The 25,881-nt window shown below is 36.7% G+C and overlaps 1 protein-coding gene and 1 long non-coding RNA gene across 31 annotated transcripts in view; one reads left to right on the top strand and one right to left on the bottom strand.

Moving 5' to 3' along the window:
- The window catches only part of Myo9a (myosin IXA), a 245,921-nt gene that overhangs the window by 118,873 nt on the left and 101,167 nt on the right, over positions 1–25,881 (bottom strand). For all 30 annotated transcript variants that reach the window (XM_076575367.1, XM_076575372.1, XM_076575375.1 and 27 more), the window contains 4 exons: positions 16,708–16,834; positions 13,286–13,375; positions 7,021–7,137; positions 2,074–2,208 (listed from right to left, as the gene is read on the bottom strand). In XM_076575367.1, coding sequence (XP_076431482.1) covers positions 2,074–2,208; positions 7,021–7,137; positions 13,286–13,375; positions 16,708–16,834 — 469 coding nt within the window. The remainder of the gene's footprint in view (positions 1–2,073; positions 2,209–7,020; positions 7,138–13,285; positions 13,376–16,707; positions 16,835–25,881) is intronic.
- LOC121830866 (uncharacterized) lies at positions 434–25,835 on the top strand. The gene is made up of 3 exons (XR_006074150.2): positions 434–1,001; positions 4,213–4,305; positions 21,364–25,835. It is a non-coding gene; the product is annotated as an uncharacterized LOC121830866 (long non-coding RNA).

The raw sequence follows: 25,881 nt of genomic DNA, 5'->3' as shown, positions 1-25,881 counted from the left end.
GATGACCTGGGGTCCACACACCTAATTGCTCCAGGTGAAAAGAGTGCTAGGGAGATGGTGTCCAAAGTGCCTAGTAGCAGGAGGGTTGGTAGCAATACTTTTATCAACAGTCCTCAAGTTATTGGGCACCTAAGAATGGTTCAAAAAAATAACCTAGACTACCTCTCTATCACTGTGGTATGGAGGAGCCATGAACAGAACTCTAAGAAGGGGTAGAATCTACATTAAGCAGACTTAAGTTTCCCTGCTTCACCTCTGCTGGGCATCTGTGAGAAGAGGTTCTGAGTAGTGTCACTCTTGTATCAAGTACATTCAAAGCTCATACCAGGTGCCAAACTCATTAAACCCTGTAATTACAGGTTAATCTACTAGTTTTAAGTGTCTAGTAATGGTGGCTTTCTACAATTGGTTCATTAAGGAGCCTGCACCAAAGAGACATCTTTTATTTCTCTTAAATTTTCTCTTTTATGTACATGGATGTTCTGCCTGAATGTCATGTTTGTCTGTGAACCCTACGTGTGCCTGGAGCCCATGTAGGCCAGAAGAGAACAGAGGCTATTAAATCCTCAGCAACTAGAGTACATGGCTGTGAGTTGCCATGAGTCCTAAGACTTGAACCTGGGTCCTCTGGAAGAAGAGCCAGTGCTGTTTTCACTAAACTATCTCTCTAGCCCCAACACATCTTGTCTTAATTCCCCTTAATTTAGAAAAATTTTACAGACTTTTAGTTTAGAATAAATGAATTGCTCTATGTAAAAATTTTCTTGATGGGGCTGGTGAGATAGCTCAGTGGTTAAGTGTACTTGCTACACTTGCAGAGGACTAGGGTTTGATACCTAGCAACTACTGAAAAAGTAAGAAACGTCTGTATGACACGGCTGAAAATCTTTGCTCTGATTTGTCATTTCCTTATAGTGAGCAATATGACCACCATACTATCTGAATAAAAGTGCAAAACATCATCCTGAGTGAGGTAAACCAGACTCGGAAGGACAAACATGGTATGTACTCAATCATAAGTGGATACTACATATAAAGCAAAGGATAACCAGACTGCTAGATGTAAAGCAAAGGATAACCAGACTGCAACCCACAGTTCTAAGGAGACTAGCTAGCAGGGAGGACCCTAGAAAGGACATATGGGTCAGCCAGTGAAGGAGAAATAGATGAGATCTACATGAGAAAACTGGGGGGAAGGGGGGTAATGGAAGGCAAGGGGTGGGAAATAAGAACATAGGGGAATGGGAGGTTCGAGCTGGAACGGGAACAGAGTGGGAGAGAAAGGAAAGAGATACCATGATAAATGAAGACATCATGGGAATAGGGAGAAACATTGCTAGGGAGGTTCCCAGCAATCCACAAGGATGACTTCATCTTAGATTACTGGCAGTAGTCGACAGGGTGCCTGAACTGGACTACTCTGGTGACCAGATGGCTGAATACCCTAACTGTCATCATAGAGCCCTCATCCAGTGACTGATCGAAGCAGATGTAGAGATCTACGGCCGGGTGCCAGGCCAAGTCCAATTGATGAGAGAGGAGGGATTCTATGAGCAAGGGACATCGAGACCATGATGGGAAAAAGTACAGAGAAAACTAGCCAAACTATTGGAAACACATCAACTGTGGACCAATAGCTGAAGAGCCCCCACAGTACTGGACTAGGCCCTCTGGATAGGAAAGACAGCTGTTTAGCTTGCACTGTTTAGAAGGCCCTTAGGCAGTGGGATCAGGACCTATCCCTAGTGCACAAGCCAGCTTTTTGGAGCCTAGTGCCTATGCGCAGCCTTGGTGCAGGGAGGAGGGGCTTGGACCTGCCTCAATTGAATGTACCAGGCTCTGCTGACTCCCAATGGGAGACCTTGCCTTGGAGAAGGTGAGAATCGGGGGTGGGTTGGAGGAGAAGGCTGTGGGGACAGGAGGAGGGAGGACAGGGGAATATGTGGTTTGTATGTAAAATGAATAGAAAATCTCTTAATGATAGTAATAATAAAAAATGCAAACTGCAAAAGTTATGACAAATATTCAAAAGTTTGGGCAGAAGGGCAAACATACACATATTTAGATACTCACTTGCTCCAACTTGAAGATATGCTGGTTAAAGTAGTGCTGTAAACGTTCATTAGCAAAATTAATACAGAACTGCTCAAAACTATTATTTTCATAATCTTCAAAACCAAAAATATCAAGAACACCAATGGACAAAGTCTGTAAAACAAGAGAAAATTTATTTGAAAACAAGCTTATTTATTTTATTACAAGTAATAAAATACTCCTTTCTGTAACAGTTCTGGTGCTGTCCAGTATTCAAATAAAATATACAGCAATCTGTTAATCACTGATGTAAATTATCACATAAAACAGGAAAATGTACTGCATTCTAACTTTGGAAACATATTTGGGGGCTAGAGAGATGGCTCAGCAATTAAGAGCACATACTTCTTCTGCAAAGGACCCACTTTCAGTTCCCTGCACCCACATCAAGTGTCTGACAACCATCAGTGATTCCCACTTCAGGGATTTTTGACACTACTGGCCTTTGTGAGCATCAGACATATGAATATACACATATACCCACATACATGCACACATACATTTAGGAATATATCTGTAATAATACCACATAATTTGTTAGAAATATTTTTAATACATGGATATTTATTGAACACTGGACATGAAACTGAATGGATTTTTAAGAAAATGAACTTGCAGCAGATGGTAAAAATGTAAAATGGCAATCAATCAGAGCAACCTATATTTTCCTGTTACAGGGGTTATCTTATGGCAATTTACATCAGTGTTTAAGAGTTTTCCTCAACTTTTAAACTAGCAGTTAGTTACCAAGAACTGATAGAGATGTGAGTGGGAGGAGAGAGATGTCACCTTAACTCACCAATAAGCAGTGTGTGTGTACATTTGCAACTATCCAAGAACTCACATTTGGGGTCTTAAGGTTAGTAGGTAAATTAACTAAAGTAGGCTTTTTTCATTGTAAATATTTCTTTAATAATACAAATTTGAACACAAGTAATTTCTGCATTACAATTTCAAAATACACAAAGTATAAGGCGAGTGAACTATTATCTTAACTTGAAAAAGCCAAGAAATCCCTCAACTCAAACATTCTTAAGTCCTATGAGGGAACAGAAACAACAGGTATGAGAAAATCAAAATGTTACCTAAGTGAAAGATCAGCAAATAAAGTTATTTCTGGTTATGAAAGAACTATGTAATTCTTCTTAATTAGATCTCAACCCCAAATAAACAATTATGCTTTCAGTACTAAATTGGCAGGCATACAAGGTAGCTCAGGAGCTAAAGGCACTTGACATCAAACCTGACAAGCTGAATTCTAGCTGCAGAAACCACCTACTAGAATGGGAAAACTGACTCCCAGAAGTTGTCCTCCAGATAAACACGAACACAAAATAAATAAACAAATGTAAAGAAAAAAAGCACTCTAGAGGTAGAGGCAGGAGGAATGTGAGGCTAAGGCCAGCATGGGCTTCACAGGGAGATTTTGTCAAATACATAAATAAACAAATAAATGAATGTTTAAAAAGTAATTAAATCCCACCCTAACCCCCTACCCACCAAAGAAGAACAAACCAATAAATTTCCTCATGTTCAATGTCTGCAACAACACTCAAATACTAGCTATTTAGTAGAGAACATGTCTACTATTCTCTTTCTGGATATTTGACTTCTAGGAATTATCTCTGTAACATCTTACTATGAATGATTCAGATTCAACTATAATATCTGTTACCAAGTTTGATTATTAATATTCACTGCCAACTTGACCGAATCCAGAACCTCCTAAGAGAAAAATCTCAGATCATATCTGTGAGGGCATTTCCAGAGAGTTTAACTGAAGGTAGACCCACCTTGAATGTGGGCAGCACTATTCCATTGGCTGGGGTATGGGGACATATGGGTGGTGTCCCAGGCTGAATACAATGAAGAGAGAGAGATGAAAGACAGAATCCATCTCTTTCTGCTTCCATTCTATAGATAAGATGCAACAAGCCACCTCAAGCCCTTGCTGGCATGGATTATCCATGATGGAGGGCTATATCCTCATAATGTGATTCAAAATAAAGTGTCCTTAAGTTACACTTGTCAGATATTTTATTTATAATAACAACAAAATAAAACTAACGAACCATTCCATCTTTTTCTCCCTCCTACCCTGCACCCCTGGATTACAAGCATGTAATACAACCCCAAACTCAATCTCATTCTAACATGAGATATAACACTCTTGATTAAATGGGAAAATTTCTCCACTGGTGCTGAGACACAGTAAGTAAACTAATATGATGTACATAGAAGACGTTTTGAAATCTGTATCAAGAGGGTTTTATGAAGTCGGGTGGTGGTGGTGGTGGTGGTGGTGGTAGTGGTGGTGGCAGCGGTGGCGGCATGCCTTTAATCCCAGCACATGGGAGGCAGAGGCAGGAGGATCTCTGTGAGTTCAAGGCCCGCCTGGGCTACAGAGTGAGTTCCAGGGAAAGCTCCAAAGCTATAGAGAAACCCTGTCTCAAAAAAAAAAAAAAAAAAAAAAAAAAAGGGGTTTTATATAATTCTGGCTACTAAAATTCTAGTCACTTAGAAGAAAATGAAATAATGCACTTCACAAATAAATACATCTGACAACAAGATTCAGATTTAATTTTTTTGTTTTGTTTTTCAAGACAGGGTTTTCTCTGTGTAGTTTTGGTGCCTGTCCTGGATCTCAATCTGTAGACCAATCTGGCCTTGAACTCACAGAGATCCACCTGACTCTGCCTCCCAAGTACTGGGATTAAAAGCATTCACCACCACCACCTGGCCAGATTTAATTTTATAGTTATGGAATTAGTTGAAATATAAAAACAAATGTAAGAATGATTTTACGGACTAGAGAGATGGCTCAGCAGTTAAAAAAAGTGGGCTGCTCTTCCAGAGGACCTGGGTTCAATTCCCAGGCCCCACATGCAGCTTACAACTGTCTGTAACTCCACTTCCAGGGGATCCAACACCCTCATACAGACATACATGTAGGCAAAACACCAATTTACACAAAAATAAATTATTTTTAAAAAATAATATTTTTACATTGAATCAGTAGGATTAAAAAAAAAAGATTACACTTTTCATCAGAGTAAGTAAACAGGACCATAATGGCTATTAAAAAGTAAAATGAATCTAAAATTATTAAAGCTTTATATATATAATCTGTCACATTAAAATAAGGTCCAGAGGTGGGCGTGGTAGCATACACCTATAATTACAACTCAAGAGGAAGCAGAGGAATGGTCAGGTCATGCCTAAATTGCAATATCCTGCGACATCCTAAAAGTACAAACAAACAAAAGGCAGAGCATGATGGCACATGCCTTTAATCCTAGTACTCAGGAGACAAAAGAAGGTAGATCTATCAGTTTGAGGCTGGGCAGGCCTACATAGTGAGGACATCCAAGGCTATGTAGACAAACCCTGTCTCAAAAAATAAAACAAAACCCAAGCAAACAAAGTTTCAATTTGAAAACAAAATAAAATTCTTTTTTTGTTGTTGTTTTTTTGTTTTTTTTGTTTTGTTTTTTAAGACAGGGTTTCTCTGTGTAGCTTTGGAGCCTGTCCTGGAACTCACTCTGTAGCCCAGGCTGGTATTAAACACAGAGATCTGCCTGCCTCTGCCTCCCAGTGCTGGGATTAAAGGCGTGCACTACCACCGCCCAGCCAAATTTAAATTCTAAAAGTAGAATATTACATATTTTATAAACTTGGACTAGAACATACCTTTCTACATAAGTAAATATATAAATGAAAGATTATAAAAGAATGGCAGAAACAGATGCATAAAAACTTATAGCATGAATATTAAAAAGTAACTAAGAGAGAAAATATCTGCAGTAAGGCATCAAACTAAATCTCTAAAATGTCCACAACAGCTCTTAAAAAGGAAAAGTAGAAAGAAAATAAAGCAAAACTAAGATACAAATAAATAATACAGAGGAGAAACAAGATTAAGAAAAGCATGACAAGATGTTTTAGCTTTCATTCTTAAAAAGAATGGCAAAAAATGGGAGAGGAGGATAATTTCTTATATATTAGAAAATATAAATACTGATAATATACAATTTGGATAAAAGTTCAGAGAAAAAAGGAACTACAGACCACTGGTAGAAGTATACAGTACTTTTGAGAAAGCAACAGATAACAAATCTTTAAAATATGTACATCCTTAAACCCAGGAATAATAAACTGAATTTATACTACAGAGAAGTGCACAAAGGTCAGTGAAAGAATATCCATATTGGAACACAGTGAAGTACATCTGTAACCCCAAGCACCTATCAGTCAAGCATATTAAGATCTCAAGTTCAAGAACAGCCTGGCTATACAGTAGCACTCTGTCTCAAAAAACTATATTTCAGTATTGTTCAGGATAGAACAAAAATATTTACTTGCAGTGAGATCATCTAAGGCACAAATCACACTAAATGTTACAATTTTTGTTTTGGGGTTTTTTTTTTCCCCCAAGACAGGGTTTCTTCATGTAGACCTGGCTGTCCTGTAACTCTCTCGTCAGGTGATCAGACTGACCTCAAACACAAGAGATTCACCTGCCTCTGCCTCCCAAGTACTGGGATTAAAGGCATATGCTACCACGCCAAATAATATTACACAATTATTAAAAATATATAATGACATAGTTTAAGAAATTTTATTTGAAAACGTATTTTATAAGAATCTATTTAAGAGATTTTTATATAAAAAGCAAACACTGAAACAACATAAAGCTTGATTCTGTTTCTATTTCTATTTTTAAGATCAATGTTGTATATAAATGTCCATAGCATATAAATATATAGGGAAATGGTTATGGAAAGACAGAACAGTTAACCAGAATAGGCAAACGAGTAACAGAATTAAAGTTGATTTGACTCTATATAATTCTATTCCTTAAAATTTCAAGTACTCACCAGTTCATTGAACAGTTTTCAGGTAAAATATAATACAACAGATCTTTACCTTGGTATCGTGTTCCAAATCTTTACTATTCAGAAGTGCATGATTAATACGAAACACTATCCAGTCAAACAGAGCACTATATAAAGACTTAGCCATAGAGTTTCTCACTGTCACAGCCTACAAAACACAAAGAGAATTATCAGTGTAAAGAGGAATGGGAATAATTTTACTAAGATACAATAACAAAGACTGCTCTTTCATTTCAGAAGGAAAATCTATTTTGAATTAGAAACTGGATTTCCTGTCAATTTAAATCGCCTATAATTGAAGTTTTCTATATGTACTCTAATTTAGTCCAACTCAGGGATCCTGGAAAAAAACTGTCATGAAACAAAAACAAAGTATGAATCACTCAGTTTAAAGCATTTTTTTATTGACTATGGGGGTATATTTTCTCCCAAATAAAGGTGGTAAAATGGGAAGTGTGAAAACAAATGACCATACCAGCTATAATGGGAGAGAATATTCTAAGTTAAGAAATAAGTTAGACAGCAAAAAGGACATTACCATTTGTAGAATCCTTCTTACACTCTTAAAACACAGACATTATATTGCCACAATGATTCTACTAGCTATCTTCAGACTGTCATTCACAGGACTGTAAAACTGTTTTATCCTAGGAAATAGTAACAATCTTGTAATTAGGGAATTATGAAATTTTTATTTTCTCACACTTCACTATTTTCTTGGTACTATCTAAGCAATTTAAATTTGCTTGGGGGAAAAAGTGGGAGAAGGCTCAACAGTTAAATTGCCTGTTAGAATAGCATAGGGACAGGAGTTCAGATCCCTAGAACCCACATAAATGTGGAGTGGCCATGGCAAGCTTCATGTAATTCCACATGGGAAGGAGGAGACAAGCATGGACATAGCAAGCTGGCTCCCTAGAAAGCTTTAGGGTCCTCTGAGAAGCTCTACTTCAAAAAGTTAAAAAGGAAAAAAAAAGAAAAAGCAATTTTGGAAAATTCCATATATCAAACTCGGGAATACACAACATGTAAATAAAGAGCAGAGAGACTATTAATTAAAGAAAATTCACATTTAGAAAACAGTATAAAGCTAGGCCTAGTGGCTCAAACCTGTAAATCACAGCACTCAAGTTGAAGCAGGCAGACAGACTATCATGAGTTCAAGACCAGTATAAACTACAAAGTCAAGCGCTCGCGCTCGCTTTCTCTTTCTCTTTCTCTTTCTCTCTCTCTCTCTCTCTCTCTCTCTCTCTCTCTCTCTCTCGCTCTCGCTCTCGCTCTCGCTCTCGCTCTCGCTCTCTCTCAAAAGACAGACACAGACAGACACACACACACACACATGTGCACGCACACTTTGGTTTAAAAAATATAAAAAGAATTGAGTGCTGCCACTTAAAAGAATATAAATGGTAATGATTTATTGTTTAAATTAACATCTGTTTTCAAGTGGTAATGAAATAAGAGAGTGAAGAAGTCTATCCAATCTGTTTCTGAACTCATTCTACTTGTGTAAACCAGACAAGTCATTCAAATTATTAGACTATAGCTTAAATATCTATAAATTGGAGATATGCTATAACATATAACACAAAGGTGATGAACTTATTTTGAATTTCAATAATTAAAAAAAAAATGTTCTAAGCCAGGCACCGCAGCAAAGACCTGTACTCCAGGCATTTATTACAGAGCTATAAAGCAGGGATCATGAGTTCCCAGGTTGGCATACAATGAGGCTGTCTCAAAACCACATCTTTTTAAATTCACATTTCCAGACAGAAAAAGAATTACTGGGAGGAAAGAATTTATCAAATTATGGTCAACAGTAGAAAGTTTCAAATAAATAAAAATTATTTTGAGTCCTAACAGGGAAACAATGGCATATGATCTGAAAATTCTACATTTTGGTAACTTATATACAATGCATCTTAACACTTTTTAAAAGAAAAAGAATGCACTCACTAAGCAGTAAACTACAATAATAATCCATTTCCCTAAGAATGAAATTAATTCATCAAATTAAGCAATGTAAAATATATGAAGGAAAATAAGCCAAGCTCATAGGATTTTATAACAATAAAATTATGAGTTAAATTCTTGAGTTAAAAACAAAATTCAGATTAATCAAATCTATTTGGTTATAGGAAACAATTTTTATTTTTAAAAACAAATCATAAAGAATCCACATATACCAAATTAGTTTACATTCACCCTCTAACCTCCACCTCATTCTATACTCTCTAGTCATTGTATCTGTAATGCAGTCTGATCTATCATTTCCATTTCTATCCTGTCTCCCATTATTCAAGTCATGACTATGTCCTACTGCTGTGGGATGGTCTGTATGTCAAATGCTCTGATTGGTCAATAAATAAAACACTGATTGGCCAGTGGCCAGGCAAGAAGTATAGGCGGGACTAACAGAGAGGAGAAAAGAAAGAACAGGAAGGCAGAAGAGACACTGCCAGCCACCGCCATGACAAGCAGCATATGAAGACGCCGGTAAGCCACGAACCATGTGGCAAGGTATAGATTTATGGAAATGGATTAATTTAAGCTATAAGAACAGTTAGCAAAAAGCCTGACACGGCCATACAGTTTGTAAGCAATATAAGTCTCTATGTTTACTTGGTCGGGTCTGAGCGGCTGTGGGACTGGCGGGTGACAGAGATTTGTCCTGACTGTGAGCAAGGTAGGAAAACTCTAGCTACATCCTACTGATCATATCAAATCATATTTATCTTTCTTTTTCTTAGCATGTCACCATTCTACACAAAGCAAGCATCTTTCTCCTTCCTATTACAGCTTCTTCCCTTCAGTGCCTAACATGGTCTCAAATATCTTATTCCCTACTGATGTGTTCTGTATATTTCCCTCCCTATAACAGCTAATTTTAACTGTTAACCTGACTGGAATTAGGATGACTAAGAGGTTGAAAATTTACACCTCTGTGTGTATCTGCAAAAGCATTTGCAGAGATAATAATATTATTATTTTATTTAATAAGAAGTAGGGAACTATAAAAGGTGGCACCTGAATGGAAGGAAATAGGTCACTGGAATTTGTCTTGGGGGTTTATATCTTGCCCTAATCCTTTCTTGTGGTTTACACTGCTTCTTGGTTGCCATGAATAGCTCAGGTCCACCTTGTTCTTCTGCCATGACATTCTGCCTTACTATGAGTCCAGACACATGGAACTGTCCTACAATAGACTATGAAACCTATACACAGTGAGTTAGTTAGCTATTTGGGAACTGGCAGTCAGGAAAGAAATGCCCACCTACAGCATGCCACCTTTAGTTTCTAAGACTGGATCCTGACTGACAGTCCAAGATGGTAGGGAGGTCAATGGATACGGGGGCAATATTACTTCAGTCCTACCTATAATCACAAGAAATAGAGGCCTGCCAATAACCTATGAACCTAGAAAAGAACCTAGTGTCAAATGATATCACAGGCTGTATGAACACCTTGTCATCAGCCTGTATACCACTATTGCAAAAAATTAACCGAAATACAGACTCATATGACCCATGTAAATTGCCACAAGAGTAAATTGTGCTATATCAACTCACACTGCTGCCAGAATATTAATTTTAAAAAGCCTAAGGAAACAGTTTAGTTCAAAATGCACTTTCCATTGCTCTTTTTATAAAATGCCAACACTTAAGGACTGACGCACATTTTAAATCCTAATATCTAATATGTTAAGCACAAAGAGGATTTGAGTACTTATTAAACAACAAAACACATCAGAAATATTATGAAAAAATAAAACAAAGGTTAAAAGCTAACTTAAAGGCAAAATGTAATTAAAATTGCATCTTAAGAAACAAAACACAGGGAAAGAAATATTAAATCACTGAACTTAAATATAAAAGAAAGGCAAAACTGTTACAAGCCTGCTTTATACTGTTCAAAAGGGAATTCATGGAGTAGACCATAGACAGTGCAATGAACAGATCAATACCATCCACAACCAATTCTCTGGAGTTCAACATCAACTTCCTCGTTTCTGAATCTTTTACTCTTCTAACCCCATATTCCTGAACTATATTTTGGATACACATCATTTTCTTAAAATTGTCAATTTTCAATCATTTTTCTACCCTTATGTACCTGAGAAATACAATAACAACAACAACAACAACACCTGGCAGCCTAAGTACTCAGATATTTAAAGTTATAGGAAGTAAAAACAGAACACTGCATCCTACATTTTAAGAATTCAAGGAAACCCGAGTGAGATTGTGTAGAACTCTAATCTCAGAAATCGGAAGGCAGAGGCAGGGGGATCTCTGAGTTCAAGGTTAGCCTGATCTATACATTGAGTTCCGGGACAGACAGGATTACACAGAGAAACTCTGTCTCAAAACACCCCCCCACCCAAAAAAAAGACTTCAAGAAGAAACAAAAAGGAGGTAAACAAACTTGAAAAGACTAGCCAGCAATTGAAGGAGACTGATGACGAAGATGACAAAGTATGCTGAGCAGCAAATGACTTAGTAAACTATTTAAGAAGAAATGGCCACTGGGGTGAAATACTGCTCTCGCTTATAATCTTAACTATTGTCTATTGCCCTACAATAGTAAAATGAAACAAAATCATGAAGAGGGAGTAGGTATGTAGTTCTGTGGTAGAATATGTAGCTAACACATACAACATCCAGAGTTCAATGGGAGGGAGAGATAAAAAAAATTAAAATACTAGAAGAGGGGCTAGAAAGATTGCTCAGGGGTTAGGAGCACTGATTCCTCTTCTAGAGGACCTGGATTCAATTCCCAATACCCACATGGCAGCTCAAAAGTGTCTCTAACTCTTGCCTTCATGGGTACCATATGCAAATGGTACAAAGATATACATGCAGACAAAACACCCATATACATAAATTAATAAGATTTTTTTAAGATCCTTGAAGAAAAGTAAAAGCCTACTATTTAAAACCACACCGAATCTCTGGTACAAGAGATACCCTGAACATTAACAAAAAAGCAATGTAAACACCAAGCCAGGCATAAACCCTTTGATCTACAGTGTTATCCTGCCTGCAAGATATGATATTGCAATGGTGGCACAAAGCTTGTGGGAGTAACCAACCAATGTCTGACGTGACTTAAGGTCTGCTCCACCAGATGGAACCCATACCTGACCCTACTTGCCTGACCAAGAACCAAAGTCTAGATTGCAAGTGACCTAGAATAAAACCAAATACAGTGGTCTAAAAAACAAACAAGAAGCCGGGCAGTGGTGGCGCACGCCTTTAATCCCAGCACTCGGGAGGCAGAGGCAGGCGGATCTCTGTGAGTTCGAGGCCAGCCTGGTCTACCCAGTGAGTTCCAGGAAAGGCGCAAAGCTACACAAAGAAACCCTGTCTCAAAAAAAAAAAAAAAAAAAAAAAAAAACAAGATGGGCATTGGTGGTGCACATCTTTAATCCCAGCATATCTTTAATCCCAGAGGCAGGCAGATCTCTAGGAGTTCAAGGCAAGCCTGGTCTACAAAGCAAGTTCCAGGATAGCCAGAGTTGTTACATAACATAGAAAGCCTATTTCGAAAAACAAAATACAACAAAACAAATGAACAAACAAAAACCATGGTGATAAAACTCCTAATGATACTCTGCAATACTCATAGATCAGTGCCTTGCTCAGGCATCATCAGAGTTTCCTCCTGGAGCAGATGGAAACAAATATGAAACTCATAGCCAGACAGTAGGCAGAGTAAGAGACCTTGGAACATCCAGCCCTAAATGGGATGTCTCCATCAAATCCTCCCATCAGAGCTTAGACAATAGCCTTGGAAGAGGAGGCAGAAAGAATGTAAGAGCCAGAGAGGATGGAAGACACCAAGAAAACAAGGCCCACTAAATCAACGTGACCAAAACTCCTATGAACTCACAGAGACTGAAGCAGCATACACAGGAGACCTGCACGGGTCTTCACTAGGTCCTCTAAGACTTTCAGTTTAGTGTTGTTATGGGACTCTTGAGTATGCAAAAAGTGGGTCTCTAACTTTTATGCCTTCTCTTGGGCTCTTTTCCTTCTGCAGGCTTGTTGTGTCCAACTTCGATGGAACAATTTTTATTTTATCGTATATTTTATTTTGTAATATTTTAATATTAAAATAAATAAATATAAAACCACACTGAATTTTAAGCTTCAAAATCTATGGAAAATTTATTATTTTTTTCCTAGAAAATATTCCAATTAGTACATTTTGCTAATGTCATCTTCATCTTGAAAAAAAAAAAAACCTATATTCTAGAATATTCAAACTATAGATGCCCAAGAAAATCATACCTCTGCCAGCTTATATGGCAAAATAAGTTTTTCTCCCACTGTCACCGTCTTCCTTGTAACTAATGCTTCAAAGAGCATCTCTTCTTTAACCTATAAAGTAGAAAAGTATATTCAATATGTAAGGTTTATGACAGAGACTGAATTATATTATTCTGAAAAGCTAACTAGAAAAAAACTTTAATGAGAAAAATACATAATGAATATAAAGAAACACATAGGTAATCTTAATAATGGCTAAAGAGAATTTAAACATACCACTAACAATAATTCCTCCACCCTAAAATACAAAAAAAAAAAAAAGGTAACAAATGGTTTCTTTTCAAAGGATGCTTGTATGCTTCCAAGTGAATGCTTAACTTTAGAGAGCTTGCCTAGCATATGAAAGGTCATGGGTTCTCACCAGCTTCCTCTCTCTCTCTCTCTCTTTCTCTCTCTCTCTCTCTCTCTCTCTCTCTCTCTCTCTCTCTCTCTCTCTCTCTCTCTCTCACACACACACACACACACACACACACACACACACACCTGGGAATGGAGGCACAAATCTAAAAATCTGGCACTCCAAAGGCTGAGGCAGAAGGATCATGAGTTCAAGGCCATCTTGGGTAACATAGTAAGACATTCTATCAACAAAACAGATACACACACACACACACACACACACACATATATATGCTTTTCTAGACTTCACAATCTAAAGATAAGGACACAGACTAAGGATAAAAGCACTCCTTGAGTTTGAAAAATACTCCTAATGAATACTTACGTTGTGGAAATTTATTTTTATATATTAGTATTAAACTTTCAGATAAAGGTGCTGCTTTGCTTTTACTCTTACCCCAGAAGTAAAGAATATCATGTTTATTTGTAACAGGGTCTCACTCTGTAGCCCAGACTGGCTTCAAATTCATAATGAACCTTCTGCCTCAACCTTCTGAGTACTGAGGTTCCAGGCATACACCATTAACACCTGACTGAATTATTAATTTTTTCTAAATAGGGACTGGATAAATGGCTCAGTGGTTAAAAACACTTGCTCTTGCAAATGACCTTGTTTCAGTTCTGTATATCCACATGGTGGCTCAAAACCATCGTAATTCCAGTTCCAGAGAATGTTACATCCTCTTGTGACCTTCCTAGGCACCAGGCACACACATGGTACAAATACATACATGCAAGAAAAACACTTATACACTTAAAATAAAAGGATTTTCAGTACAAAAAAAAAACTGTTATGTGCATCTGTGTGTGTGTACATAATGTGTACATGTGGAAGGCAGGATTCAATGTCAGGTATTTATTTCTGTCGATCCATGGAGGGGGCATATAAACCAAGATATAAAAGGTATTATTTGAAATTTCAAAAAAAAAAAAAAAGCACCTCAAGCTATTCCTAACTGCCCGAAACCAGAAACAAGCAAGATGCTCTTCAATTCATGAGTGGATTGACAACTGAACAGCACATGCACAATGTAAGTATTACCCAGAGGTAGAAGAAGGCCTTTTGTCGTTTATTTTGTTTTGTTTTTTTGAGACAAGGTCTCTCTATGTAGTCCTAGCTGTCCTGGAACTCACTATGTACACCAGCCTGGCCTTAGACTCACTGAGACCTGCCTGCCTCTGCCTCCCAAGTGCTAGGACTAAAGGTATGTGGCACTACACCTGGCCTAAAAGGATGCATCATAAATGCATGCGATCAAGTAAAATAAGCCAATCTAGAAATACTATTAATCCTATAACTACAATTATATTATATGTGAAAAATACAAATTAAAGCAAAGTTCTAGAGAGTGTAAGAGTTCTGTATAAGACTGTAACAGTAGACACATGACTTCATCCATTTGTAAAAACTAATTCAGCACTCGGGAGGCAGAGGCAGGCGGATCTTTGTGAGTTCGAGGCCAGCCTGGGCTACCAAGTGAGCTCCAGGAAAGGCGCAAAGCTACACAGAGAAACCCTGTCTCGAAAAAACCAAAAAAAAAAAAAAAAAACTAATTCAGCACAAAGAGTAGAACAACTTATTGTATACAAATTTTTAAAATTACTCAAGGAAGGAGGGGATTCCAGTAAGAAATATAGGCCATGATGAAAGACTATAGCTGTATAACATATACATGAAACAATTATCACTGAAGGAAAAAGAAGGAAAAGGTGAGGATCTAAGTAACACTATAAACAAATACAACTTACAATTAAAGCCAAAAAGAAATACTCATAAGAATTATCCTCTAATTTAAAGCCATTTTCCACAATGAAAGATGTTTCCCCCTGGTGAGAGTGAGAGTTTACAGAAAAATGAATTTACATACAATGGTATGAAATCACTGGTTTTATACAGATACAAATGGTTACATATAAAAATGTTTCGTAGGTACACAGTTAAAATATACTCATATGTTCTCTTTTATCTGTCAGATGAGACAGCCTAAAAGAAACAACATCAATTTGGATGGTGCAAATCTGGTAAGATGAAGAGTTAGCTGGAAATGATGACACACCATCACTCTGGAAAGAGCAATGAAACAAGAGATGATCTTTAAGTCCTCCTCAAGCCATTAAGGAAATAAGTAAAAAGTTTCATCTCTTCTCTCCACTCACCAAGACACCTCATTTTCAAATAAAGGCGTGGTGGTACATGCCTTTAATCCCAACAATCAGGAAGCAGAGGCAGGCAGATCTCTCCATGAGTTCGAGGCCAGCCCGGTCTACAAAGCAAGTTCCAGGACAGCCAGGGCCACACAAAGAAACCCCATCTCACGGGGCAGTGGTGGTGGTGCACACCTTGAATCCCAGCACTCGGGAGGCAAAGCCAGGTGGATCTCTGTGAGTTTGAGGCCAGCCTGGGCTACAGAGTAAGTTCCAGGAAAGGCACAAAGCTACAAAGAAAAACCCTGTCTCGAGAAAAAAGAAAGAAAGAAAGAAAAGAAACCCTGTCGAAGAAGAAAGAAGAAGAAGGAAGAGGAGGAGAAGGAAGAAAGAAAGAGAGAGAGAGAAAAAGAAAGAAAGAAAGAAAGAAAGAAAGAGAGAGAGAGAGAGAGAGAGAGAGAGAGAGAGAGAGAGAGAGAGAGAGAGAAAGAAAGAAACAAACAAACAAACAAACCTCAAATTAGAAAGAGCAATATTAAAATGGGCCCAGGACATTAAACAATCAAGAGTGGAAATATTCACCCTTATCAACAAACTGAGGGATTATATGTGTTTGGGGCAAAGAAGGCAAACAGAGACCTAAGGATCCTGGAACACTCACAAGTAAAGTAAGGCAGGGATCCAGGAGGAATTACAACTTCTGGAGACACCATTTTAAAATAGTATTGAAAAAAATCATTTTGAGCTAAATAGACCCACTTACAAATATAAAGGATATATAAAATAAAAATAAGAAGCTACCCAGTATCTGAAATAAGGACTGAGAATAAATGACTCACTTCTAATAATTCTGAGACAATAGGCAGTACTTCAGGATTACAGATATCAATAGAGTCATCCCGATAGGTCTTCTTTTTGTAGGAGATATTACCCAAATGTAGTATTGCTGAGAGCAGAGAGAAAATCCTATGAGAATAAAAGCACAGATTAAAGTTTGCAATGTACATTCTCAAAGCTCATTTCATTCCAAAATCCAAAACAAATTCACTGGTACAAATTCTTAAGTATTTAATCTTGACAAAAGAATGGTAATGGTAATTTTAACTAAACTTTACTATTAATTGTATATCAAGTATTAAATATTTACATGTAACATTCCACATACATATAATAATATTACATACAATATATGGCATTTGTTGCATAATTCTTCCAAAAAAGGCTTCTTGCTAGTGCCTGAATTTGCTATAATGTTTTACAAGAGCCATTCCTTTCTATTTTTTTTTTTAAGATTTATTTATTTACTATGTATACAAGTGTTCTGTTTGTATGTATGTCTGCACACCAGAAGAGGGCACCAGATCTCATTATAGATGGTTGTGAGCTACCATATGGCTGCTGGGAATTGAACTCGGGACCTCTGGAAGAGTAGTCAGTGCTCTTAACCTCTTGAGCCATCTCTCTAGCCCCGCCATTCCTTTCTAAGTGCTATTCTTCTGCCTGGAATATCTTTGCCTTGTTATTTCAGAAACACTAAATAGGAATCTCCAAAAGGAAGTCCTTGAAATCCACATTGTATCAGGTATCCTAGGAGACTTTATAATTAATTTTATTTTTTAAATGTTTTCCTATATCTTATTATGGTACCATTGGAAAGATTATTTTTAATTATGAAGTTGGTGGAATTTAGTAGTAAATACCTTGTCACTACTGTGAAGTACTTTAAATGAACCCTCTTTAATCTACTTCCCTCCTGGACATATACGTTCCATTCAAAACTAATCGCTCAGGCTGGAGAGATGGCTCAGCAGTTAAGTGGACTGGATGCTCTTCCAGGACCTAAGTTCAATTCCCAGCACCCACAAGATGGCTCACAACCATCTGTAACTCCAGCTCCAGGAGTTCTGATGTCCTTTTCTGGCCTCCATTGGCACCAATAGGCACATGGTGCTGACATACATGCAGGCAAATGAATACACACATAAAAATAAAACTTAAAATCAATTTAAAAACTAACCTCTCCACATATACACTATATCCCATCAACCCCAGTTGACTCAGGAGCCGTAGTGTCTTCATTTCCTACCTCTCATTTGAATACTGTTTATTTTCTCTTATTTTAAATAAATCACCCTAGATTCAACATGTTCTCCTTCTCCTTAAAGAAAGTTTACTGAAATACAAACTTAAACTGTCTTCGCTTTGCTATTCCTACTCAATACCATTTAGCATCTGCTGTAATCTCATACGCCTCAGAAGTTACCAATGACTTCTTCCACTTAGCTGAAAAAAGATCGTGCCTTAACTTATCTGACATTTCAGACATTTAACACAGCTGAACATTCCAGCCCTTCAGTAGTTAGGTGGTTGTAGTAGAATCATGACAACTGGAGTTTGAAACCCAGCAGCCACATATCAAGTCAGGCTTCCTGCAAATGCCCATGACTCCAGTTCCAAAGGATCCAATGCCCTCTTCTGGACTCACTGCACACCCGTTCACACAAACATGTGTACATGTACTCACAAAGAAGCATACACATAAATGAATGTACACACACACACAATTTTTTATAGCCCTTCAAGGGGCTGGAGAGATGGCTAGCTCATGAGTTATGACTACTAACTACTCTTGAAGAGGCACAAATTCAGTTGCCAGCACTCATAGCAGATGGCTCACAAAAGCCTGCAACTCCAACTCCAGGGAATCAGTCACCCTCTTCTGGTCTCCATGGACACTGTACTCATAAGTACAAATCCACACACAGACATATACACAGATTGAAAATAAAAATAAAATATTTTAAAATGTCCTAAATGCATCTATCTATATGCCTTATTGACTTATTACTTCCTTAGGATAAATCTAACCTATTATAAAAACTTAACCATATGTCTTCTTAAATTTTCACATAATTAAAAAATTATAATAGCTGAAATTTGACTTTGCAAAATTAGGAAATATTCTAATTAAAACAAACATATTGATTCAGATATAATTTATATATATATACATATATATATATATATATGTATATATTTATATATATATACATATATATAAATTATATAAACAAATATAATTTAAGAGGTATTTAATCAACATCTAATTCACAAGCAGTATTTTTCCAGTAATTTAAAATTAGAAAATACAAGTCAATTCCAAAGGAATAATTTATAAAAGTATTCTAAGATAAAAAGAAAAATAAATTCAGTATCACTAAAACATCATAATAACTAGAAGTCAAAAATAACACAAATGTATGACCCACTTTTCATATTTTTGTTTCAAAAATTGGTACATTAATGTTCTCAAAAATATGTCATACAACTCTTAAGCAATAACACCTTACAAATAACCTAATGTAATATAAGTCAATATTGAAAGATTTTAAAATATAAACAGAAATCATGATTTTTTTCCTTTTTCTTTTGAGATGGAGTTTCTCTATATAGCTCTGGTTGTCCTGGAAATGACTATGTGGACCAGGCTGGCCTGAAACTCACAGAGATCTGCCTGCCTCTGCCTCCTGAATGCTGAGATTAAAAGTCTGTGCCACCATGCCCAGTTGGAATCTTGATTCTTAAAATGTTTATAATCTTACATTAGAAAATAACACAAATAGCTAAAGAGTAGGTGTCTTAAAATATAGACGGGAAAAACACGGTATAATTGACAAATTTTTTTTCATTTAATAAAGGTAGGACATTAACAATACTTAAAACAGCTTTTATTGTGTATGGTGGCACTCGTTAATCTAAGAGCACTTGTTAGTCTAAGAAAGGAAGATCACGGAATCCAAGGTAGACCTGAGTTACACAGCAAACACCTATCTTTAAAATAAATTTTTATTTAAAAAAAACTTTCAACACTCCAAAATTTAAGGATGACTACACAGCAATGAAGAGCAATTCTAAAGTAGATCCAAATAGGAAAGAATGTTACAATTTATTAGCAGAAATAACTAGGGGCACAAGAAAGGGAAGTAGCATTACACACAATAAGTTCTCTATCCAAAACAATCAAATTTTCTGAATGAGTAGAAAAGAGATAAAAAATAATTTCAAATGTAGAATTAAATGTTAAAAGTACTATACAATAATAAATAAATAAATATTAGAACTATGACCCATGTTGTTAAAATGCAAATTTTTCTGTAAAGGAATGTCTGAAAACGAGATAAAACGACAGGGAAGATCACACTGAAACTTACTGGTTCCTAAAGTTTCCAAGGTGGGATCCAGTCATACCAAATAATCCCTCTACTACATGAAAAGTAAACACTATATTGCCAAACATTCCATTCCACTGCTATTTAATATAGAAAAAGTATATGTTACTCAAAAATTATTGTGACGAGAAATATTTGAGGTTTTGGAATTTTTCAGATTGTACAATAGGTTCATGACCTTATTTGTTTTATATTCCTAATCTAAAAATCTCAAATGCCGCAAAGTCTGAAGGATTTTCAGCATCATGTCAATATTCAAAATATTTTAAATTTCAGATCATTTCAGAATTCAGCTTTTAACATTAGGGTCACTCAATCAGTCCATATTCTAACACTTCATTCAATTTATGTCATCCACTCAGGGTCACACGCAGTATATAAGTGATCCTGAGGGACGAGGGATATAACAGAAACTGAGGGAGGTTTTCTCATATATTAACTTAGAGTGAATTGCAGTTTCTGTCATCAATTAAGTATGTTTTCACATTTATACTTTATATTGTTTGGTTTTAACCAACTTCTCATAAACAGAATCCAGCAAACAATTTTATAATTCTAGAGGCATACCAATACAAAAACAGGTCAGGCTAATATTCTCCTAGTAGGAACTCATCACTCAAGAGATTATTCATACATAACACAATCAAATATGACATATTCTTCAAGATGAATCCCACACACACTTCAAAAACAATTATAAAAACAGCTAGATTCGAAAGTGTGTGTTGTAGTTTGAGTTACTTGAGAGGCTAAGGCAGGCCCTTACGCCAGATCTCTGAAACCATCTGAACAATATCTAATAACAAGACCTTGTCTCCAAAATTAAACAGATAAAAGTTATGAAAAAAAATTCCTACGGCAGTTGGGTTGTGGTAGTGGTGCACACCTTTAATCCCAGCACTCAGGAGGCAGATGCAGGAAGATCTCTGTGAGTTTCAAGCCAGCCTGGTCTACAGAGTGAGTTCTAGGCCAGCCAGGACTACACAGACAAAAACAACAACAAAAATATTCCTCTGGGAAGAGACAAGGTTATAGCTTTAATTTTAAATAGTTTGCTTAAATATAAATTACTTCATTTTCTGAAACAAATGTTTTTCGGTGTATGTATGTTGCTGTGCTATGCATGCAAGCATGAGTGTGAACACATATAGAGGGTTTGTACATGTGACTGAATGTATGTGGAGGCCCAAGTTAAGCATCAGGTATCTTTCATCTAAATTTTAATTTTAACTTATGTGTTATTTTATGTATATGGTTATTTTGCAGACATGTCTATGCAACACATTCATGTAGTGCCTATATAGGCCAAAAGAGGGCAGCAGATCCCCTGGAACTGGAGTAACAAATGGTGGTAAGGGGCTAAAGAGGCATTGGGAATTGAACCACCTCATCTGGAAGAGCAGCCAATGTTACCTCTGAGTCATCACTCCAATTCACAAGTGTCCTTTCTTATTTTTCCCTCCCTTGAGGCATTTATTCAGGTAAGGTCTCTCGCTGCACCAGAGCTTGTCAAAGGGAGGCCATCATGCCCCCCAGGCATTTCTGACATAGGTTCTGAAGATCTGAACTCCAGCCCTCATTTTTGCACAGCAAGCATTTCATCCAATTAGACATCTTCTCTAGCCCTATTAAAGCTTTTTATGTTTCCATTTTGTTTATATTCACACATATAAAGGCTTTGTGGTTTGTTTTTGGTTTTTGTTTGTTTGTTTGTTTGTTTGTTTGTTTGTTGACAGTATTGCTGTTAGGGATTGAGTCTATGTTCTTGTGTATTCAAGGCAATCACCCTATCATGGAGCTACATCCACAGATCAAGAATTTTTAACACAATAGCACACATGTAAATATGCATGGAATGTTATATTTACTTATAGACATGTGTGACTTAACACTAATGATCACTGATGTAAAAAATGAAAAGATGAAAAACTGTAAAAAACAAAAGTAACAGTTTTTAAGTTAGTCCACGGATAGGCTTCAGGAAGCTTCATGAAGTCTCCATATCATGCACAAATGTCTATGGATATACATTTTACCAAAGTAGTTTAGCTTTCATCAGCTTCTCAAAGATTAGTTTTAAAAAGGTGGTGAGGCGACACTCAAATCTTAATATAACTAAGGCAATAGTGATGCCATTTATAAAACTTTAAAAGAAGCAAGAAAAGTGGCATCATTATTATGGAGATAGCCAACAGTTTTCTGATGGGATCTAAGACTAGCTCCACAAGAAGGAATATTGCAACCGTGGTCAAAAGCTGAGGAGACTAGGAGGTTATGAGCCCCAGTAGAAGGGCCCACTACTGTTACTTTGCTAAAGTCATTCCATCATACTGCCTTCTAAATATTTATGTTTATACTCATAGATTAGTGCTGCTCCAACTATGGTCAAAAAAAGATTCTTTTTGCAGTGGGCAGCCAATACAGAGACTCATATCTAGTCCAACTAGTGAGTAATCTGTTCTAAATAAGACTTCTGTATGAATCCCACAACACTTAGAAAACACCACATTGACAGGGCCAAAAAATGGAGGGAAGTGCTGCAAATGCTGCCTTCTGGACATGACATGGTCACTGCATTTACCAACTCACAGTCTACAATAACCTGCAAAAAACTGCAGAGAAACAAGCCAGTGAATAATCCCAGCATGGTTCAGGGAAGGGATTCATGAGGTTCCATCCCTAGCAGTGGAGTTGTTGGCAACTGGTGACTACTAGAGGAGAGGAAGTCCATTTTCTTCATGGATATGGCTACAGGTAGGCTCCATGCTTATGCAAGCAAAGCAAATTCTATTCAGTGGGTTACAAAAGAAGGAAAAGAAAGAGGAGGAAGCTAAAAATAGGTGCTGTGGATATCGTTCTGTATGCTGTGAATGTGTTGCTCTGATTGATTAATAAATAAAGTACTGATTGGCCAGTAGCCAGGCAAGAAGTATAGGCAAAGAAGAGAATTCTGGGAAGAGGAAGGCTGAGTCAGGAGTCGCCAGCCAGATACAGAGGAAGCAAGATGTGAAGGCAGAACTGAGAAAAGGTACCAAGCCACGTGGCTAAACATAAATAAGAATTATGGAGTTAATTTAAATGTAAGAGCTAATCAATAGTTAGCCTGAGCTAATGGCCAAGTAGTTTTAATTAATATAAGCCTCTGTGTGTTTACTTGGGTCCAAGCAGCTATAGGACTGGTGGGTGAAAGAGATTTGTCCTGTCCATGGGCCAGGTGGGACAGAAGAAAACTTCAGCTACAAATTGGTGTGATTAAAAATACACTGTTTAGACACAAGTTGTGTGATAATAGTGTGGTTTGTGTGTGTGAATGAGAATTTGTAAATGTTGAATTCTAGGCTTCGACAATCATTGTCAGTGCAGATTAAGCTGCAAGTATTTATGCTTTAAAACTTAAATTATAAAGCTAGTTACGTCTTTCTAACAACTAGTTTTAATGTTTATAAGCATATTTTACCTACATTACCTTTTCAGGATGTTGAGAAAATGCATCATAAACAAAGGCTGGAGGCTGGGGGCTAGATGGTTTTGAGGAAGAGGTCTTGGTGGACTCTTTAATAGAGCAAAGGGAAGCAATGCCTTCTGGGAAATGAGCTAAGTTTTAATCTAGTCTTTAGGATTAGAAGTCAAAAACAAAAATATTAAGGAAAGGAAAACCTAATTGATCTTTGAAGTATTGTTATATGGAATTGAGTGGGACTTTTGAGGCCTTTCTTCCAGAAAACAAGGACTTGGTTGTCAGGCCTATATTAGGCCGAAACCTTGGTGCCATGTAGTTGTACTTAAATCATTTCAATGGAAAGTGTCTTAGTGATTGGAACTTCTAGTGCAGTTTGGAGTTCTTCCATTTGAAAAATGTGATATTTGCATGGGATTGTTTGAATCTTGTTTTCTAGTCCCTCCCCATCACCACCCTCATAGTCTGAAGGTAGATTTTTCTCTTGATAAAGGAACAAAAAAGGTGAACATCTTGTTTGTAAATAGGTATCTAGTAACTAGTGGTAAACTTGAAATGGTAGAATTCTTTAAAGCCTAATTCTAGATAGCCTTAAGAAAATATATCTTGCCGGGCGTTGGTGGCGCACGCCTTTAATCCCAGCACTCGGGAGGCAGAGCCAGGTGGATCTCTGTGAGTTCGAGGCCAGCCTGGGCTACCAAGTGAGTTCCAGGAAAGGCGCAAAGCTATGCAGAGAAACCCTGTCTCGAAAAACCAAAAAAAAAAAAAAAAAAAAAAAAAAAAGAAAATATATCTTAATTACTTTTGAACCTGTATTCACCTTGTTTTTTTCAAATATCTTAAGTTATATTTTCTTTTTCAGAGCTGCTTCTTATTTGGGGCTACTTTTTTTTTTTAATTGAGGCGTAATTCATAAAAGGGTATATTGTTTTGATGAGACTTTTTACAACTGTGGCTGGAAGGGCCATTTTACTTTTTTAGAGTTACTTTTTAAAGTCATGAGGTCAACAACTTGGACTACTATGCATGTAAGTGCTAATGCAAATTAAAGCCCAAGTTGACCTCCAGCAGCAGTTCATTCTATGGTGACAGTGAGAGAACACTTTGCCTGTTAGGATACTGTTACTCGTGGACTGAAATGCTGAAGAAACCCCTCCCCCTATTTTTTTTTTTTTTTTTTTTTTTTTTTTTTTGCAAAAATCAAGGTATATTCTAGGGTTTCCTGGTTGACCTCAACAGATAAACTGAGATGATAGTCTTAGTTCAGAAATGATCTGAATGTAGATTTACAGTCTACGTGTACAGCTGGCTAAGTGAGATCCCTTTCACAGTTCTGCATGTATCCCATCGGCTCCCCATTAGTCACTGAACTCTTAAAACTGGTATTGTAACATTATTACAATGTTTTGCGCCAATTTTATAAACTTTACAGTACAATATGTATTCCTTTTCTGAGGCAAACCAAAGGTATATTTCTCAAGGTTCTGCTGCTATCAGCAGTGTTGATGGAGGATTTTTTATACATTTGTAATAGATAGAAATAAACCAGAAAAAAAGAAGAAAAAAAAAGTGGTGGAGGAAAAGGTGAACACTGCAAGAATACTCAAAAGGGCTGAAAGTTGCAAACGCCAAGATTGGCTTTGCATAGTAAATGGAATAGAACAGCTCTGAACTATAGCTTACTTTTCCTGGTTTGGTCTGACAGAATGATTGAATGCTTTTGTACAAAAATCAGAGCCTTAAAAACAAGGATTTGGTGAGATTGTAAAATGGTGTGCCACTTTGGCAAAACAATCTGGTGGTTGGTCAAAACGCAAAACATTGTTACTCTGTTACTCAACAATTCTACCCTTAGGAATATAACCTCAAACTACTGAAAATGTGCACCTATGAAACATGTACATGAAGGTTTACAGCAGTGTGTTGCTAATAGTAAAAAAGTTAAAACAACTCAAATAGCTATCAAATACTGGAGAGAAATAAAATGTGGCTTATTCATACAATAGAATATTATTAAGACATGAAAATGAATGAGAAACTGACAGATTAAATGACTTTGGTGAACCTTCATAATTTCATTTGTAGATCTTTTCATTTCTAATTTATAAATACATTTGGGGTTATAAATTATAAATGTACTGCCTCCTGTCAACATTGTATACTTCTATTTGATGATTTCTGTGTCAAACATTATATGGAAATGTTTCCAAGTATTTTCTGTATTAACTGTGAATGAATAGAACAAAATAAATTGCCTGTGATGGAAAAAATTAAAAAAAAATACACTGTTTATATGTATGAAATTGTCAAAGAATAAAAATGTTTTT

Source organism: Peromyscus maniculatus, chromosome 7, assembly GCF_049852395.1.
Source record: "Peromyscus maniculatus bairdii isolate BWxNUB_F1_BW_parent chromosome 7, HU_Pman_BW_mat_3.1, whole genome shotgun sequence".
In the NCBI taxonomy this organism is placed as follows: domain Eukaryota; kingdom Metazoa; phylum Chordata; class Mammalia; order Rodentia; family Cricetidae; genus Peromyscus; species Peromyscus maniculatus.
Note: the sequence above shows the minus strand (reverse complement) of the source record. Positions and strands in the feature narration are given on the sequence as shown.